The sequence below is a fragment of the Delphinus delphis genome, chromosome 19 (genome assembly GCF_949987515.2).
Source record: "Delphinus delphis chromosome 19, mDelDel1.2, whole genome shotgun sequence".
In the NCBI taxonomy this organism is placed as follows: Eukaryota; Metazoa; Chordata; class Mammalia; order Artiodactyla; family Delphinidae; genus Delphinus; species Delphinus delphis.
This window is the reverse complement of record NC_082701.1, coordinates 48,070,346-48,090,151: the sequence shown is the minus strand read 5'-3', so window position 1 is coordinate 48,090,151 and position 19,806 is coordinate 48,070,346. Positions and strand designations below refer to the sequence as shown.

The 19,806-nt window shown below is 57.1% G+C and overlaps 1 protein-coding gene across 2 annotated transcripts; it reads left to right on the top strand.

Moving 5' to 3' along the window:
• The first annotated feature begins 2,693 nt into the window (after positions 1-2,693).
• On the top strand, positions 2,694-17,415 carry P2RX1 (purinergic receptor P2X 1). Of its 2 annotated transcripts, none has more exons than XM_059998218.1 (12): positions 2,694-2,997; positions 11,616-11,763; positions 12,064-12,135; positions 12,592-12,661; positions 12,903-12,999; positions 13,303-13,383; positions 13,652-13,793; positions 15,441-15,568; positions 16,004-16,094; positions 16,514-16,579; positions 16,863-16,920; positions 17,031-17,415. In XM_059998218.1, the coding sequence occupies exons 1-12, from the start codon at positions 2,861-2,863 to the stop codon at positions 17,402-17,404; spliced, it is 1,464 nt and encodes a 487-aa protein (XP_059854201.1). In that variant the 5' UTR covers positions 2,694-2,860; the 3' UTR covers positions 17,405-17,415. The 2 variants fall into 2 exon arrangements, with proteins under 2 accessions (XP_059854201.1, XP_059854202.1); XM_059998219.1 differs by having other exon boundaries at positions 16,819-16,920; positions 17,031-17,220.
• The last annotated feature ends 2,391 nt before the right edge of the window (positions 17,416-19,806 follow it).

The window sequence follows — 19,806 nt, the reverse complement described above, 5'->3', positions numbered from 1 at the left end:
CACCCTCACAGAGTGGCTAAGTTTAGCCAGGCAGGGGAGGTCATCCTGGGGCCAAGCTTGGCAGCACTGCCTTGCCTCCCTACAAGGCCCGGCCCAGTACCCGCTCAGGCCATCCGGCCTTTGGGCTTATAAGGCAGGTCTGGCAGCTCTGAAGGGCTGGAGTCTTAGGGTGGGCTCTGGGCCAAGATCTCAGACTTTGGGGAGCTTCCTTCCCGGCCACCAGCAGATATGGGAGCTAATCGTTGTGTGACCTTGGACAAGGCCCTTAACTTCCAGAGCCTCAGTGTCTTTATCTGCAAAGTGACAGTTCTTGAGCCTCCATCACGGGGCTGCTGTAAAGAAGAGCCTGCAGAATTCTAGGTTTCCTTCACTTCCCCAAATGTCTGGAACAAACACGGATATCTGCCCCTGGGGATGCTGAGGTGGGGGCCAAGGGCGGGAAAGCACAGGCCTCAGTGGAAAGATGCACTTTAGGACCAGTGAAAGGGACATCGACCCTCTCAGCTGCCTGTCTTACTCTCGCAGAGTGATTCACGAGAAAAGGAATTGGGGGAAAGAAATGTAATTGCTTTTCTTTCTTTTTGTTTGGGGCACATTTTTGGTTATGATAACATCCCCAAATGAGACTGTCCTCCGGCGCATCCTGTTTTCTGAGTGTCAGGGTCAGAACCGAGGCTGTAACAGCAGCACATGTGTGTGTTCCAAGCAAGTCTGTCTGTCCATTGGTCCATCTGTCTGTCAGCAAGCCTAGCTCCTTGGAGGAGGAAGAGGAGGAGGAGGCAGGGGAGAAGGAGGAGAACATGGTGACGGAGTGAAGGGCACAGACACAGACTGGAGGACTGCCTGGCTTCCCTCCTTCCTCCCTCCCTCCCTCCCTCCTTCCTCCCTCCCTTCCTCCTCCCTTCCTTTCCCCCTCCCCTTCCCCCAAACCCCAATTTAGTGCCTGCCGCCCTCCCAAGTGTGGTGTGCTGTCCTGAGAAGTGTGGGTGGAGTGGGAACACAGAGATGGCCCAGACACGGTGTCAGCATCCACCTCACCCCCACTGCAAACAGTTCATGTCCAGCGCCTGCTGTTCCAAGGGCATGAGGTCAGCTGGGAAGAGGACAGGCCCGTTTGTCTGAGGTCAAGACCAGGCCAAGGGGATGTGGCTACCTCCGCTCTGCCTCCCAGCATCTCTGGATTTTCCTTAGAAAAGCCAGGACGTGGTACTCACCAGCCCCTCTTGAAGGCAGCATCCCCGGACAGACCCTTGAGCCTGAGATTAGCGGGAACTCTGTGTTGGGTGAGGCTGATCTGTTTGATGGGGGGATTGAGCTAGGGTGCTGGAGGGGCCCTCTGTGGGGACCCCTTGCTGTCTAGAAGGCAGCTCTACTCAGACAGGAGGCTGGGATTCCCAGCCCCGGGGCCTGGCTCCTTGCCCAGAGTGATTTCCCAGCTAAAGGCCTGCCAGGAAGAAGACCCCCATCAGCCTTCAGGGTGGGGCAGCCTGGACGGGGCGGGCGGGGTGTGGGGGAGCCACCCAGCCTGGGTGGAGGGAGGGCCAGGGAGACCTTCCTGCTTCAAGCGGGGGCTTCCTGTACCGTGCAGGGTGAGCTTGGGCAATTCATTTCTCCTCTCTGAGCTCTAGTTTCCTCACCTGCAAAATGAGAGGGAGGTTGGGAGTTAGCCTCCAGCTCTGATGCTCGGAGAGTTAACACAGGACCTGCCCCAGCCCAGCCCCCAGGGCCTCTGCTTTCAGGGCCTGGGTTGGGGTTGAGGGCAGGGGCTGCAGGAGTGGCCTCAATTTCTCTGTCCTCAGTGTTGTCAGGACCCATCCCCTGGCCTCTCCCTATGAGGAAAGTCCCATTATTGCCCCATTTCACGGATGAGGAAGCAGGCTCAGGGAGGTGAGGCAAGGTACCCAGGCCCCCACAGCAAGCAGCACAGCCAGGGGTGTTCGCTGAGGCGGTCTGATGTCAGGCTTCCCCTGCTGGGCTCTGAGAGCCCCACAGTGATGTGTGACAGACGCGGCCTTCGCCTTGCCTGGGTTCCTGCGCCCTGTGCTGGTTTCAGGGTGGTGGAGGTGCGGCTAGGACAAGAGAGGTGGGGGGATGGAGATGCCAGCCCGACCCTGAGGTTGATTGGGCACGGGCCAGGCTCAGACCCAGAGGGATGGGTGGATGGAAGGTGGTCTATAAGGGTGGGGTGGGGGTCCTGCCCCAGGTTCAGGAAGTGTCAGGCAGCTGGGCTGGAAGCAGCCCTCCTTCCTCTCTGCCCTCCTGGCTGTAGACTCCCAGGGACTGAGCTTCCCACCTGGGGCCAAGGTAGGGTGGGGAGGATGTTTGGATACAAGATGGGTCCCTGGTTTGGGGAGGGCTCCAGCCTGAGGCCACTCCACCCAGGCCCTGGCCTGAGCCCCCAGCTCTGTTCCACCAAGCTCGTGGGGGGCAGACAGCTTTATCTTTGCCTTGTGACGGGTGGCCCATGGTTTCCTGCCAGCAGCTCCCGTTTCCGGAGGCCCAGCAGGGCCCGGGCGGAGCCAGGAGGGGCAGTGGGGCCGGGCCTGGGTGGCCCCCTGGCCCCGCCCCCGCCTATCTTTGGGAATTTATTTGTCCACAGGCACAGCTGGTCCACAGTCCATTGCCTGCCAGGGGCCAAGAGCGGCTCTGACCACCCAAGGACTCTCCCTCCCTTCCCAACTCAAGTGCTGACAACTGACCTCTGACTCCTGACCTCTGGCCTCACCTTTCCCACCTGCTCTTCCTAAGGGGCTGGGAAACCTCTAGAAACTTGGCTGTAGACTTGGGTGTTGACGCCTGGCTCACCCCAGGAGCCAAGGCCGTGCAGGGGGCTTGGTTCTCAGCCCCCAGCTGGGCCACCATGGCGCGGCGGCTCCAGGACGAGCTGGCCGCCTTCTTCTTTGAGTATGACACTCCCCGCATGGTGCTTGTGCGCAACAAGAAGGTGGGCGTCATCTTCCGCCTGATCCAGCTCGTGGTTCTGGTCTACGTCATTGGGTGAGTCTGGACGCCCCCCCTGCTGCCCTCCTGCACCAGCCCCCAACCCAGGCCTGTCCTCCAGGCTGATGCTTCCCATGACCCCAAAGAGCCCCTCTTTCTCTCCACGGCCTGTCACGCTTCCTGACAAACCTTTCAGGTGCCATTCAGAAGGAAGGGAAGCCTGCTAACCCGCTGCCTAGGTGGGGACACTGGGATGAGGGGCAGCCCTGCCTCCGGTCATGTGGTGAACAAGAGGCAAAGCCTCTGGGCTCTGAGGAACTGACCCACTGCTAATGGTTCCCTCAAGGGGTGGGGGGCGTCAGAGGCCAGGGCCCCAGCCAGCCCCAGCCAGAGCCCTTCCACTTCTGACCTCCCAGCCAAGCCACGCAGCTCCTGAGAGATGGAGGCCGCACCCCACTTTACAGGCCAGAGTGGGACGGGCCCTGCGCTCACCTGCCCTGCCTAAAGTAAAGGCATCCTGGTCTATTCCAGAACCTGAGCAGAGAAACCTTCAAATTCAGAACACCTGGTGCCTTAATGGTGGCATGTCACGCAGAGGTGGGAGGTCCGTTCTGGTCCCGGGGAAGACAGCTCCTTTCTGGGCATCATGGGGCCTGTCCCACCGCCCCAGGGGTGCAGGGGCAGAAGTAGGTGGGACTCCCCTGTGGGCTGCTGTTCTGGGAGCCACGCAAAGGCCATCTTCCTGAAATCGGTCTGGCTGTCTGGGCAGGTGCTTATGTGATCACACGTGTGTGTGGTGTGTGGGTGCATGTGCATCGTACCCAGGGCTCTGTGTGGGGTGCACGTGCCCTCGTGTGTCTGGGCACGAGCCTATCGGGTGTGGCTGCCGGGGGTGCCCCTGGGGCTGGGCGCCCCTGTGTCAGGGACACTATGTCCACTTACAGTGACTCCACAGAGGGCTCCTGGAGGCCTCAAGGCCACTGAAGGGGGTTCAGCCCCCGCTGGGGGGTCTGGGGCACCCAGAAGCCCTGCCCCTCTGGTCTCCGTGTCCCTGTTTTTGCTGTGAGACCAAACTAGGGCGGGCTGACCAGGAGGCGAGTGACCACCTGGTCCCCCCAGGGCCTCTGACATCCAAAACAACCTTCCCTCTGCCCCCCACCCCCCACCCCGAGGCCCCAGACCTGGTTGGGTGGAGCCAGGGCCGCGACCCAGCCCTCCGATACCTTTCAGACTCTGCCTCCTTACTATTCACAAACCAGTTTGATATGTGCGGTGTCATTGAGCTTGTGAGGGAAAGAGACCCAGAGGGGAGCAGTGGGGTTTCCAGGTCACACAGCAAGTCAGCGTCCAGGCCCAGTTAGAACTGGGGCCTCCTGATCCCCAGCCTTGACTCTGCCTTCTCTTCCCCTCCTCACAAGGGCTCTGAGAACCCTTCTAATGGGGCCCCGATGTGTTTCCACCATTAGCCACACTCCTGACCCTCCAGCGGGGAGAGAGCTTGCCCACAGGCCCAGCGCATCGCTCCCACCAAGAGGCTGGGAGAACGTTGTCCTCACCGTGGCCCCCATAGTTCCCCATCTCTGCTTTCGGGTCAGCACTGCCAGACCTCCTTTTGTGTGTTGGTAACAGACTGTCAGAGGGAAAGGCACAGTCCTCCCACCCCACCTCCAGCTGCAGCAGATGCCCCAAGCCACCATCCAGTCCTGAACACATGCCTCCAGTGACGGGGACCTCACTACCTGCCTCCTTCCCTTCCTCTCTCCCAAGACAGTGCGCTCAGTTTCCAAATGGATGTGGCCTCCTCAGTGTCGGTGAGACTCAGAGACACTGAATGATTTAGCCTGGTTCTCACAGCTAGAAAAAGGCTGAACCAGGACTTGAATCCAGCTGTGTGACTCCAAAGTTGGACTTGATATCCTGGAAAGGAAACATGCTCAGAGAGGGGCACTGACCTGCCCCAGTCACAGAGCAGAGGGAGGCAGGCAGAGTCCCTGGAAACACCCACCAACCCCCAGACTCCAGCTGGGGCTGCCACTCCTGCTGTCTCTGGTGCCGCCACTCCTGCTGTCTCTGGTGCCCTCGTCTGGCCACTGCCCACTGCTGCACTGACCGCTCAGCTAGGCACCCGCAACTGCTGACCAAACCCAGCCTGCACTTGGTCTTACAATTTCAGACCTCAGTTTCCCAGCTGTTCCACGGAGCAGGGGTTAGGGGACCCCCTCCAAAGACATTATCTGCAGGCTCAATAATTTGCCCTTTTCTGAGGAGGGATGGCCTTTCTTTAATTGCCCCCCCTTCCCAAGGGCCCTGTCTGTCAGACTGTCTGGTCCTGTGGGCATTGCAGGGGCACAGAGGGGAGCATAGAAGAGCCAGACACCCCAACCCCAGAGACAGAGAGATAGTCCAGATGGGGGGTGGGCAGACACAGAGACAGAACTGGACAGAGGGACAGACATTGGAACACAACACTCAGATGAAGAGAGAGGCCCTGAGGCTCAGATATGGAGAGGGAATTATTGAGACAGAGGCAGAGAGGCTGAGATGCTGAGAACTCGAACAGACTCCGAGGAGGGAAACTGAGGCTGTTTTCTCTGTCAGTCACAATCCTCCGGGAAGTCAAGGGCAAGTGGAGGGAGCGGACCTGAGCCCCTGGCAGCCTAAGCTAAGATGTCACTCTTTTTATCTCAAATTGGGATGGTTTAATTTGCCGTTAAAGCTGTCTCCTGGGAGGTGATGAGCTCTCTGTAACTGGAGGTGTGCAGGCAGTGAGCTGTCATCCATGACCTCGCAGGCCCATACAAGAGGTGTGTTGGGATATGTCCCTGTCTGGGGGGCTCTGGCTGCACACACAGGAGGGTCTCAAGGGGATTTATGAATGCTGCTTGGGGAGGGGAGCCTGGGAAGACTTCCTGGAGGAGGTGGCACAGTGGTAGAACCAGCCTTGAGCAAAGGCCTGGAGGCTCTAGTCCAGGCAGTCCTGCTCTTGGCTTTCCCTCAGGCCTCCTGTGCACCCCTACACAGAGCTCATGAAATCACATGCCTCTGATCTTGGAGTGCACCAATCAGAGATAAGGAGAGATACCAATTATTGCTGGGAGAGACACATCCAGGGACACTTCCATAGCATCTTCTTTGTGCCTAGGCCTGTGTCAGGTTCCCTGGGACAGAGGTGGGGTACAGGGTGGGCAGGGGGAGAGAGAGAAGATAAGGATGAGTTAGCTGGAACTTCTTGGTTCCTAGGGACTGAAACCCAATCAAAATGGGTTAACAAGGGAGGATGAGGGTATTAACTGGTTTGTGTAACTGAAAAATCAGTGTGGGCTTCAGGCCTGGCTGGATCCTCCCTGATGAGAGTGCAGGAGCATGTTCTATGGGAAGATGAGGAATTCAGGTTGGTCCCATTGGGTTCTCCAAGGAAGCTAGCCAGGATCTTCTCAGCTCTGCTTTCCTCTGTGGAGGCCTCATTCTCAGGCAGGCTCTCTGCCCTCAGAGTGGAAAAATGGCCACCAGCAGCCCTGGGGCACAAAAGCGTCTTCTCCTCCAGAGTTCCAGCAAAAGTCCCAGGTCCATCTCTTATCGGCTGTGGTTGGGTCATGTGCCCATCCCAGAACCAGTTGTGGCCAAGGAAAGGGAATGTCCTGACTGGTGGAGCCTGGTTGGGTACCCACCTCGCTTCAGGCACTTCTGCTGGAAAGCAGAGTGTGATCAAAGGTCCTGGGGCAGGGAAGGAACACCCAAAGAGTCACTAGGGCTAGGCTGAGGGAGCATGAATAGAGACAGGGAGAGGAAGTGGAGGAGTGAGCAGGGCCACTGGCTCAGGCCTCTCAATGCTGAGTTGAGGGATATGGGCTTTCTCCTGCAGGTGGTGGGGAGCCATGGAAGGGTGTCTAACAGGGGAAGGCCCAGGGCAGGCAGGTGCTGGGGTAGGGGGTGGAGGCCAGAGGCAGGACAGCTGTGAAGAGGCAGCAGTGATAAGAGGTGAGGGTGAGGCCAAGGCAGAAGCAGCGAGCATGGAAGACAGGTCATCATCCCAGCGGGCCCCGCACTGGGGGTGGCCACAGCTCAGCTTCTGCCCACCGTTGCTGCATCAGGACATGTGCCCAGCATGGCCAGAGTTCCTGACTTCTCAAGAGCAGTGGGAAATTGGAAATTATGGGTGAAAGGAACATCTCTTGGTTTTTAGAGGTTGATGATTCAGTCAAAACACTTACAGACATAAATCATCAGCCTGACTTGTCTGCAGACTGCATGTTGATGAACCTCTGAGCCCCGGTGTGGGCCCCAGCTCTGAACTCAGTCCCTCCTGGGCCCGGAGCCTGGTCTTGCCTCTCTCCAAGGGTGCTCTGCCCAATAGCCCGTGGCCCAAGGCTATACCCTGTATCACCAGCCACACGCCCTGTCCTCCCTGCCGCACGCCAGAGCTGCCCCGGCATCTGCCCCAGCTCCTCTTGTGTCTCAGCCTCCCCACAAGAAGCCCTCTGGGTTCTTTGATGAAAGCCAAGGGGAGATGGGAAGGATGGAGGGATGCAAAGAATGGGGGCATGAGAGGGAGGGTGCCGTGTCCAGGCTGTGAGCCTGGGGGTTGGGGCAAGTATGGCCCCGTCCTTCAGGATGAGGGCACCAGAGAAGCAAGTTCTGTGGGAAGATGAGGCGTTCAGTTTGGTCCGGTTGAAGTTTTGTTTTGAGATAGATTTCACAAGTCATAACGCTCACCCTTTTAAAGTACACAAGTTGGTGGATTTTAGTGTAATCACGAAGTTGTGCAACCATCACCACTATCTAATTCCAGAACGTTTGCGCTATTCCAAAAGGAGCCTCACACCCCTTAGCAGCCACTCCCCGTCGCGCCTCCCTACCCCTTGCTCTGCCTATTTTGGACGTTTCATAAAGATCAAATCGTACAATATGCGGCCTTTTTGTGTCTGGCTTCTGTCACTTAGCACCATGTTTGCAAGGTTCGTCCACATTGGTTGTAACACGTTTCAGTTTTCAGTCCTTTTAATGGCTGAATAATATTCCACTGTATGGAAATTCCACACTTAGCTGGGCATTTGGGTTGTTTCCACTTTTTGCTTGTGAATAATGTTGTGAACATTTGTGTATAAGTTTCTGTGTGGACATGTTTTCCGTTCTCTTGGGTATTCGGTTCTAGGAGTGGAGTTGCTGGGTCAAATGGTAATTCCATGTTTAACTTTCTGAGGACCTTCCGGACTGTTTTCCAAAGGGTCAAGTTAAGTTGGAGGTACCTATGAGATGTCTGGGAGGGGGGTGGGAGGGTAGGCAGGGCAGGGGGGAGGAATCTGTGTCACCAAACAGTTGGAGGTTCAACATTTGCATAAGTTGTTTTTTTTTTAAATGTTTATTTATTTGGCTGCACTGCGTCTCAGTTGCGGCATGCGGGATCTTCGCTGGCATGTGGGATCTAGTTCCCTGACCAGGGATCAAACCTGGGCCCCCTGCATTGGGAGCACGGAGTCTTAACCACTGGACCACTAGGGAAGCCCCTATATAAGTTCTTTGAGTGCAGAATTTTGGTTTGTTTTTCAAATATCTGTTGAATGACTGAATGTGTGGAACTGAATCTCGGAGGAGAGTGCAGAAGTGGAGATAAAAAATCGGGGACAAAGTGTGCCCGCAACAGCACACACAAGGTTCTGCCTGGGCTGAGAATGGAAGCCAGAGGATGGGGACAGATCGACATTTAAGGAGGAATTGGTGAAGGAGGACCAGAGACCGTAAATGAATAGGATTATTTTATCATGTGCTTGCTGCATGCCAAGCACTGTGTTAATTTCCTTAAAAAGAACTCATGGGAACGTCCTCCACACCATCACCTAGACTCTTTTTCTTCCTGGAGCCCAGCCCACGGCTCAGTGAGGGGTAGGACCTTGCTTGTAAATATCTGTGGAACGATCAGCATCTTTGAGGTAGGTGCCTTCACCTCCTTTTACTAAGACGTCTAGTGCTCAGAGAGGTTTAGTCTTTAGCCTGAAGCCACACAGCTGGTGAGTGGCGGTGCTGGTGTGTGAACCTCGGCCTCTGTGACTCCAGAGGCCACACTCTCAGCCACTCCACCATGTGGCCTCTTCCACAAGGGGCTGTTGAAGAAGAGAGACTACTGAGGATGAGGAGGAGAGAATGGAAAAGAGAATTTCTGGAAGGGGAGGGGCTTCTGAAGATGCCAGTGTCTTTGGCATCAGACCCCCTTGGTGGCCTTCCTGGGGTGTTGACCACAAGACCGGATCAAGGAGAGCATGGCTTTGGAGGGACAGGCCTGGCGCCATGGTCATTCCGGTATTATCAGAACCGAGGTCATTGATGTCAGATTTGGGCCACAGGACTGACAGCCCCTGGGAACGGACACAGCCTGGAATGGCTACATCAGCCCCAGGGCACAGCCTCCGTGTGGCTCCTGGCAGACACATTGATGCCAGACTACTCAGTGGAGGGGCCAGGGTCCTGGGCTGGGGAGCCTCGAGCCTGGGTCTGCCTCTGACTCGGGAGGGACACTCCCTCAGGCCTCAGTTTTTCTATCTATACGGTGAGGAGTTGGTTCTGAGCAAAGAGAGAAATGCTGCTACTAGGATGTCAGGGATCGGGGGGCCCAGGAGGCAGGCCGGTGACCTCTCTCTCCTGCAGCGTGTTCAGAGTGCGGAGCAGCTCCCCGTCATCCCCCTCAGTAGCAACTTCACACTTGGACCTGGAGCCAGAGGCCTTCCTGGAGGAAGGAACCTAAGGAGACTGGGGGAATCGGTGATGCCCCACCCTCCCTGACGGGGCTGGAGGCAAGCAGGCAGGCTCAGGCTCTGCCATGCCTCACCTGTTGCCATCTGAGACCTGCAGGGGGCAGCAGTGACCACGCTTAAGCTTGGGAGGGGTTGTCTGGGCTCCAGCACCAGGCTTTGGGGGTCGAGGGGGCTTGGAGAAGGAGAGGAGTAGACTATAGGAGGGGAGAGGACGACATTGGTGGGCTGCCTTCCTGGAGCCTGGAGCAGGGAGACAGCCCCCAGAGAGCTAGCGGTGACTGGGAATAGGAGGCCTGGAGAACTCTGTCATGGGTCCTGAGCTCTGGGGGACAGAAGAAGGGCTCTGAGCTCTGCTTTGGACGGGTGGGCTAAAGGTAGGGTGAGGGGTGACAGGGGCAGAAACACACCTCCCCACAGTCAGCCACAGCCACAAGTGTGCTCACAGGTTTGCCCTGGAGATACACAGCTACACACTCTGATGGATACCATGGACACACACACACACATACACACACAGACACACACACACACACACACACACACACACACACACACACAGAGTTACAATGAATCGCCAAGATTCTTTCCTGAAGGAAGGGGACCACACCCTGGAGAGAAGTATTATCCACAACTCTCACTTGTAAGCTACGGAAACCAAACCCAAATTGGCTTAAATAAAGGAAAAGAATTTGTTAACTTGTATAACTGAGAAGTCCAGAAGTGACTTTTCAACATGCTTCAGGTGTGGCAGGATCCAGGTGCTCAAGCAACATTGTCAGGAGTCTGCCCCTCTCCATCTACTGGCCCGGCTTTTCTCTAAGCTGGCTTCATTCTCAGGCTTGCTGTCTCCGTGAGGTAACACAGATGACTAACCATACCTTGCTTAGCCACCCAACAGAGAGGATGTTTCTTTCCCAGTAATTCCCAGAAAAATTCTGGCTGCGTTGCTGAAACTCCTCAGGGTCGTGTGCCCATCCTTAGACCCATTGCTGTTGCTAGGGCAATGGAACATTGATTGGCAAACCCTGGTCATGTGCCCCCCACTGTGGGGCTAGGAGGGAGGTTGACCCCACTAAACCTCCCAGATTGGAAGTGGAGAACCCAGAGGAGCAGGGGTTCTTGATGCTGGGAGGGGAAGGCCAGAATTTCCTGAGAAAGCTGGGAGACCTCCAGCCTGACCCACACCCACAAGGGCCTCATCTGGGGCCAGATGCTGTGAGCCCTTCAAAGGGCCACTTGCCCCTCCGGTTTCCCTTCCAGTCAGTCCCCCTCCCCAAGAGCTCCCAGCATGGCTGAGATAATAGTAGCTAATGTCCATACAGTGCTTAGCCCATGCCCCTTTCCATTCCAAGTGCTTTCACAGGCATTAACTCACAACATAAGTAGTATTGGTACTATTAGTGTTTACATTTTACAAGGAAACTGAAACAGAGAGGGATTTGCCCTAAACGGAGACTAGTTTACCCTCATACAGCCTGTGAGATTCAAGCCCAGACTCTCGGGCACCAAAGGCCAGGCTCTCGGCCATCATCATACTCTGCTGTTTCTCAGCGGGAAGAGCTCAGGAAGGAAGGAGATAGGGATGAAGACTGGAGTCCAAGCAGCTTGGCCTCCAACAAATGCTACTCTTGGAAAAGGCTCTGAAAGAGACCTTCAGGGGCTCTGCTCCCTGGCCAACCAGTAAGAGTATTTTCATAGTGAAAAGAATGGTAGAACCCTAGGCACAGGCCAGCAGGGGGAGCAGGTGAGGGTTTCCAGCCTCCAGTCCCAGATGTAGCTTTAGGAACGGAGAGTGGCTCAGAGACGCGTCTGGGGAGGGGAAGGGAAAGGACTTGACACGTCCAGCTGGTGCCGGAAGGGGCGGTGGCCCACAGCCTCATGCCATCCTTGAATGGCTCCGGCCAACTCTGGCCCCTCTGCCCCCTGCAGGTGGGTGTTTGTCTATGAGAAGGGCTACCAGACCTCGAGTGGCCTCATCAGCAGCGTGTCTGTGAAACTCAAGGGTCTGGCTGTGACGAAGCTCCCAAGCCTGGGCCCCCAGGTCTGGGATGTGGCTGACTACGTCTTCCCAGCCCAGGTGAGCAGACTCGGGGGTGTACCTTCCACCCACAGGGCTTGCTGGCTCAGAGCTGGGTTAGGCTCCGTCCCACCTCCCTGGGGGACCAGCCTAGCTCCTCTCTCTCTCTGGGCCTCAGATTCCCTGTGAGTGAGGGGCAGAAGCAGCCTCATAACATCACCCCAGTCTGATGTCGTGGGTTATGGAGGCTGCTGGGTGTCCTGTGGGTTCTGGGGGCTTGCTAGGGCAGTGCTTGGGTTCTTGGGGCTCTTCTCCCAGCTCAGAGCCCTGCCCTCCCCTCCCCCTGCCTCTCACTTCCAGGGGGACAACTCCTTTGTGGTCATGACCAATTTTATCGCCACCCCCCGGCAGGCCCAAGGCCACTGTGCAGAGGTGAGGACTGTTGCCCATCCCCCCTTCTTGGACCCACAGGGGAAAATAACATAGAAGAGGAGGCCCCCTTGGGCATTGGAGGGGAAGCCAGGTAGGCTTCCTGCGGCACCACAGTGGTGGAATCTCAGGCATAAGTTCACACCCAGTAATGGCCCACCACTGGCGGTTGCTGAGGCTTCCCTCCCAGCTGTGTGCCAAGCAGGATGCTGAGCCTCAGTGCCTGCCCAACCCCCAGGCCCCAACCTCCCCTACCCCTGCTGTGACATCAGCACTAGGGCAGCTGGGCATGAGCCCAGAGGGTCCTGGGAGGGGACTGGGGGAAGGAGGCTGTGATTAAGCGTCATTCCAAAGGGGTCTGAGACTCTGCCCCACACCCTAGGGCCATGCAGGGGGCGGGGGGATCTTCTTAGGACCCTACCCAGGGGACCTGGGGCCAGCAGCTCTCCCCTTCCCCAGAACCCGGAAGGGGGCACGTGCACGGATAATAGTGGCTGCACCCCAGGAAAGGCAGAAAGGAAGGCCCAAGGTAAGGTCGGCCTCCTCCTGTCCCCCTCCACAGCCTGTCAGTTCCAGGCTTCCTCCACCAGGATGTCCTTCCTGCTCTCTCTCCTCCCGCCACCTTGACCTTGGCCTCCCCTGTCCCAGAACCAGCCAGGCTTCTGCTCTTGGGCGCCCCATCAATGGGGGCTCCTAGGAGTGGGGCCTGGGGGTTCTCCTCTGCACCCCTAGCTTGGGGTGGGCACCCAGGGGTTCCACCCTTGCTCCAGGCATCCGCACAGGCAAGTGTGTGGCCTTCAACGACATCGTGCATACGTGTGAGATCTTTGGCTGGTGCCCCGTGGAGGTGGATGACAACATCCCATGGTAATGCCCTGTCCTTCCAGGGAGCTGGGAGCAGGGTCCCCAGCCCAGACTAGAGGAGCATCTGGATCTGTGCTCTGTCCCCCCTTCTTCCAACCCCACCCTCACCCCGTCTGTGCAGCTCAGGCCAAAGATGCCCCAGCCTCTGCTCAAGGGGCCTGAGAGTCCACATTACAGCATGCCCACCCCTCCAATGACTCAGGAAGATCCCATAGGCCCTCACAGCCCCACACGCCAAGCCCAGCTCTGGTAGGCACACGAAGGACTCCTGGGGAGGGGGCAGTGGGTGAGTGCCGTCTCCTCCAGCCCTGCCCTTCTCCGAGAGGCCGAGAACTTCACTCTCTTCATCAAGAACAGCATCAGCTTTCCACGCTTCAAGGTCACCAGGTTTGTGGGAAAAGCGGGCAGAGATGCAGGCGGCTCTCGGAGGCTGCTCCAGCCGGTCTTAACCTGTCACTTCTGTCACCCTGCACTCATGCTGAGTTCCTTCTGGAGGCAGAAGCTTGGGCTGGGCCCCTGGGGTGGGCTGCCTTCAGTCTCCAAGGGCTAGGGGAGGGGCATCTCTAGGGCCCGGGAGGGGTCCCCAGAGCTCCCGGGCATGGTGGGTGCCCTCCCAGCTGCATGCTGCCACCACCAATGCCGTCTGCCCCTGTAGGCGCAACCTGGTGGAGGAGGTGGATGCCGCCTACATGAAGACCTGCCTCTATCACAAGACCTTGCACCCACTGTGCCCAGTTTTCAAGCTCGGCTATATGGTACAAGAGTCAGGCCAGAATTTTAGCACCTTGGCCGAGAAGGTATGGTGCCAGCCGAGTGGGGAGGGCTGGGCCCCCAGATCATCAGGCCAAAAAAGACTTTTCAGGCCCAGTTAACCCCCGCACCGCACCCAGTCCCTAGCGTGGGCCGAGCATATATATAGATCTATCCCCTAATTCTGGGGGCCCCTGTGGTTCAGGCCTGTGTCCTCAGCAGGGCCTGGCATGGACCTGGCACAGAGGAGGTGCCCAGAATGAATGGCCATAGGCAGATGTCACTTGGCTGTCTTCCGAGGGCCCAGTGTTTTTTAAATATTAGATACAAGCAGCTTAAATCCCATGGCCCATGGCCCTGAGAAATCCTGTGCCTGCCCAGGTTTCCTGGGAATTCTGGAGGCTGAGATGCACACAGTCACGTGGGATTCCCAGAGAAACGTTACCTTATAAGGAGCACAGACCTGTCTGACTGGGTTCAGATCCTGGCTCAGACAAGTCTCTTACCTTCAGTGAGTCTGCGCTTTTGCACCTGTAAGATGGGAGCAGTAATAGTGCAAGTCTCTCGGGATTGCCTTGAGGGCACGGGGCAGCACTTCAGGGTGGCCTGGCCCAAGGCACCCTAGGTACGTGCTCCCTTGTGAGCCTTATCATCCGCTCCTGTGGGATCCAGGGATGGAAATCAGCCCCTCTCTGTGACATCACACACCAAAACAACTCGCCCACAGTGCCTTTATGGAGAACACGGGTCAGCAAACTTTTTCTTTAAGGGGCCAGAGAATAAGTATGGGCCACAGGTCACATGGTCTCTGTTCCAACCACCCAGGTTAGCTGCTATAGGGCAAAGGCAGCCACAGGCAATGTGAAAACAGATTCGGCCCTGAGGCCTCAGTTTGCCAACCCCTGGAGGGGGTTTACACAGTAGCAACACACAGGACCAGAAAGCTGAATGTTAGCTTCCCCTGTTCCTAAAAATCTCCCTGTCACCCCCAGTAGGAACTTCTCACCCACCACCATTGTCTGTAGGCATCTAGCCTCCCGCCTAGCTGCCCAGCTCCACACGCAACTCTCCTCTTGCTCAGCCCACCTGTCCCTGATCCTTGCCTCGCCCAGAGGGGCTTCACTTTCTCAGGTTTTCTCTTCCCACCCCATGTCTTTACAGACTCCCTCTTTAATTCAACAGCTATTTACTTGCCTCCTGCGCTGTGACTCAGGAGTCAGTGCAAATGAGACAGACAGCTCCACCCTTGTGGAGTTTACAGTCTTGGAAGAGATGCGTTAATAATCACACAAAATAAATGTGTGGTTACAAAGTGACACGTGTTCTAGAAGAAAACACAGAGGGAATCACAAGGGCATATTTTAGACTGGCGGTGGTGGTCAGGGAAGGCTTCCCAGGAGAAGTGACCAAAGGATGAGAAAGAACCAGCCTTGTGGGGAATGGTGGTGGGCGGGGGGGGAGAGTGACTGCTTGTGCAAAGGCCCTGAGGTAGGAAGAACCTGGTGTATTCTAGAAACTGTCAGAAAGCTGGAATGTGATGGGTGGGAGGCGGGACCAGAGAGGGTGATGGGACCTCAACCCTGAAGCAGCTTCTCAGTGTCTCTTCTCAAACAGACAGAAAACAGCTGCACCAGCTGTAAGGCAGGAGTTCTTGATCCTAAACCCCGGATCTTGAGGGCCTGTGTCCCTGGTAGGGCGGGGTGGTAGGCATCACCATCGACTGGCACTGTGACCTGGACTGGCATGTGCGACACTGCAAACCCGTCTATGAGTTCCACGGGCTGTATGAAGAGAAAAAACTGTCTCAAGGCTTCAACTTCAGGTGCCTGCCGGGCCCCCAACCAGTGCATCCTTCCTTGGCGTCCTGCGGGCTTTTCTACTCCCCGAACCCCTTAAGGCCAAGCAAGTGTCCGCGGGAGGGGAGCAGCGGATCCTAGGAAACTCCCATTCTCCCGGAATTGGCCAAGCAGGGAGCACGAGCCCAGAGGCCTGAGCCCTGCCCCTGGCTCTCGGTTCCCTTGAGGCCCACCTGGCCAGGACTGGCTGGGGAGATTGCCCACATCAGGAGTTAGGGCAGCGGTTGAGTACAGCATTCCTGGAATGAGGCCTGCGGTTCCCCCTCTATATAATGTTGGGGGGCACGGGGCTGTCCTCATGGACCTCTAAGGGCTCCTGTATCCCTGATGCTCTGGAAACTCTGGACCCAAGACAGTTCTCCATCACCCAGCCTCTCCTGCAACCTCTCCCCTTCCCCAAGGTTTGCCAGGCACTTCGTGGAGAATGGGACCAACTACCGGCACCTGTTCAAGGTGTTTGGGATTCGCTTTGACATCCTCGTGGACGGCAAGGTGAGTGTCCAGTGTGAGGGGTAGCCAGAGACGCACTCTCGGTTCCTGCCGGTGCTTGTTGGGTGTCTGTGGTTAGAGGCGACAGGAAGTTGGATGGGCCTCATTCAGCACTTCTACATCTGATAACAGAGGGACCCAGATGCTGTTGAGGGCAGGGCTTTCCAGCCTGTGACCACACCTCCCTCACTGTCTCCCCTTGTCCAGGGAGGGCAGAGTCAAGGTCAAAACCCAGGGCTCCCAAGCAGCAGCTGGGTCTCCATGCAGAGCCAGAGCCGTGGGCAGCAGGCTGTGGGACCAGCTACCAGTGGAGGGTGGGGAAGGCCCCTTGCTCCCGGCCCAGTCTCAGCGCTCCTGAGGAAGGCCTTTTCCACCAGACCCTTCTGACTGTTAACCTTCTTTCCCCTGGGCCCTGCCACCAGGCTGGCAAGTTTGACATCATCCCCACCATGACCACCATTGGCTCTGGGATTGGCATCTTTGGGGTGGTAAGTGCTGAGGTCATGGGGTCACTGCGCCGGGGTCAGGCCCTCCCCTTCCACACCTCAGCAACAAGTCTCCCATCCCAGACCTGACCGAAATTGTTCCCTATTACTGAGCCCACCCCACCTCCCTAGACCCGCACACAGTATGTCTGAGGAAACTGGGGCCCAGAGCTGGGGCAGGACAGAGGTGGGGAGTGGAGGGTCCTGTCCCCACCCCCAGGTTCCCGTGCGCCGCCCCTCAGGCCACGGTTCTCTGCGATCTGCTGCTGCTCCACATCCTGCCCAGGAGGCACTACTACAAGCAGAAGAAGTTCAAGTACGCGGAGGACATGGGGCCAGGGCCGGTAAGAGAACTCCCGGAGCCAGCCCTGCAGAGGCCCCAGGCCTGCATGTCTGTGCCGGGGAACCAGCTGCTTCCCCCGGGATGACTTTCATCCCCCCAATGTTTACACAGGGGGCGCACGACCCTGCGGCCACCAGCTCCACCCTGGTTCTGCAGGACAACGTGAAGACATCCTGACCTCTGTCCCCCCCCTCCTACTGGACACAGCAGGCAGGGAGCCTGGTGGGGTCTCAGCCAGGGTGGAGGGGTCTCCCCAGGAGCGCTCCCACCCTCTCGGCCAGGCAGACACCAGGTTGCCGGAAGCTCAGGGTGGACTCTGGGAGAGACCTGCACAATTCTGGGCTCTGGCTCCAACTCTGCAGCCCCCAAGGGAGCCTCACACCAGCCTCAGCCACTCCTGGCCCCAGGTTTTATGCCTCTCCCTCTGGGCCCTTGTCCATCCATCCTACTCCCTCATGTCTCCAGACCTCTGCTGTCCCATATGACAGCCACTAGCCATTGGTGACTATTTAAATTAATTAAGATTGAATAAAATTAAGACTTCAGTTCCTCAAATAGCCACATTACGACTGCTGAATACACACATATGGCTGTGGTTGCCCTATTGAACCACATGGAACGTTTCCAGCATTGCAGAAAGTTCTGTTGGACAGCTCTGCTTGAACCCTGTTTCTTACTGACCCCAGATTTCCCTGGGATGCTTATCAACAGTGCTGGCACCGGGGGATTCCCTGGCAGTCCAGTGTTTAGGACTCTGCGCTTTCATTGCCAAGGGGCCTGGGTTCGATCCCTGGTCAGGGAACTAGGATCCCACAAGCTGCGAGGCCAAAGGAAAAAAAAAAAGAAAAGCAGTGCCAGCAGCTGGGCGCGCCCCAGACCTCCGGGACCAGAAACTCCACGTCTGGTCACATGGTCTGCAAGCACAGCAAACTCTTCAGGTCATTTTCAGGACCTAAGTTTTAGAACTGCTCCTGATCAGGTATCAGACTTAGCTGGGGCCGGCATCCCCTGGCAGGTGCGGGCCTTGAGCAGGTGTGTGGTGTGCTCACAGGCCACACGGTGTCTCATGCACTCCTCCCCCACGTGCACACTCACCCGCACGCACAGCCCCCCCTCCCATCCACACTGTGTGTTTGAACAGCTTGGGCCCTGCAAACACAACCATCTGAACACACCTACACCCCCAGGCGCAGACTCATGGTCCATGCCACCCCGCCTCTGTGGGGATGTGCTTCTCCTCAAGTGTGTCAGGCCAGGACAGCCCCTTCTAGTGATGAATCCTTACTCAGCTACCTCTGGTCGGCGTGGGAGCCTCACCCAAATCCTGGGCTCTCTGCCTGTGAGCCAGCCCCAGCTCCCGGGGCCTGCCCAGCCCTGTGTGAACACAAGGTCTGGGAAATCAAGGGCTGGAGTGTAATAAGAGGATTGGTGAACGAGTTCAAACCTCTGCCTTCCGCCCTTTCTTCCCAGCCCTCTCTGAAACCCAGTGTCCGCAGCTGTGAAACACGGGGCTGAGCTGAGCGATCTTTGAGATCCTTCTGGGTCTCTCCGTGGGAGGTGGTGAGCTGACCCTTATGCAGAGGCAGTGCTGGGCATCAGCTCACCTCTATCCAGGGTCCGCTGTCCTGGCACGGCCCCAATCATTGGAGATCTTCCCAACCCTCCTCACGCCCCTCCCCCGGCTTTGAAAGGCCCGGTACTGGGACAAGCAGAGACCCCAGGAGTGGCCTCATGAAAGCAGGGGTGAGGAAGGGGCTGGCTGTCCCAGGAGGGAGATCGGATGGAATCCCAAAGAGGGGAGGAAGGTCTTGACTGGAGACAGTGTGGAAGGATCCTCCAGGGACCCTGCTGTGGGCATGACCCTCTGGCCAAGCAGGGTCTCTGGGCACCCCCATCACCATGCTCTGTCTAGACCAGTGTTGTCCGACACCAGTGAGGGAACAGTCTCTATCTGTGCTGCCCAATGTAGTATTCACGTTGTGGACGTTAAGTACTTAAAATGTGGCTCATGCAACCAAGGAACTGAATTTTTTATTTTATTCATTTGAATTTAACTCGCCACATGTGGCTAGTGGCTACCATATTGAACATCACAGGCGAGCCCCTCCCCTCTCCCTCAGGCCCTTGGCCTCCTGCCATCTTCCCCGGCCAAGAGCCATCCCTCGGATTTTACAAGACAGGCACTCCCTCTTCTTCCCTCCCTTCCTTCTCCAGATCTACCTGCTTGTGCACCTCCAGTCCCCTTCCCTCCCGAGTGAGCAGAGGATTCCTCCCTGGAAATCATGCCTCACCCAGCCTGGAGGCCGCCTCTCCTCTCTCCCGCTCCTCTCCTGCCTCCTCGCAGCCCACATTTCCCTGCTGCTCTGCCTGCTCTCCCTTCACTGCCACCACCATTCCAGAAAGACCAGTCTACACTTCTCTCTGGGTCCCACCCTCTACAATTGGCCTGCAGCCCCTACCCCCACTTCTAGATGCCCTTGCCAAGGTTACCAGCGGAGTCCTTGTTGCCAGATGCAAGCAGACACTTCAGCCCATATCCTGCTCAGCCTGTCAGCCTCTGACACTGTTGGCTGAGCCCTCCTTTGTTGAAAGATTTCCTTCCAGCAGCTCCTAGGACCCACCCTCTCCAGATTTTCCAGTCCGCCTGGAGTGTAGGGATAAGATAGTTTTCAATTGCAACTCTGTCACTGTGTGTCCTTGGGCAAGTTGCTTAACTCTCCAAGCCTCCTCTGTGAGTCAGGGATGATAATAGCCTCTACTCAGGTTGGGGTAAGATAAGATGCATAAAGTACCTAGCACAGAGCCTGGCACACAGTAGTGCTCTGCCCCTGCCTCTATCCTCTCTTTCGATGGCAGAGTCAGCTAGCTGTCCCCAGGTTCTTGGCTG

Coding starts and splice junctions, on each gene's coding strand:
- P2RX1 (XM_059998218.1), top strand. CDS start 2,861: ATGGCGCGGCGGCTCCAGGACGAGCTGGCCGCCTTCTTCTTTGAGTAT. Junction 13,794..15,440: donor TTAGCACCTTGGCCGAGAAG/GTATGGTGCCAG, acceptor TGTCCCTGGTAG/GGCGGGGTGGTAGGCATCAC. Junction 16,095..16,513: donor ACATCCTCGTGGACGGCAAG/GTGAGTGTCCAG, acceptor CCCTGCCACCAG/GCTGGCAAGTTTGACATCAT.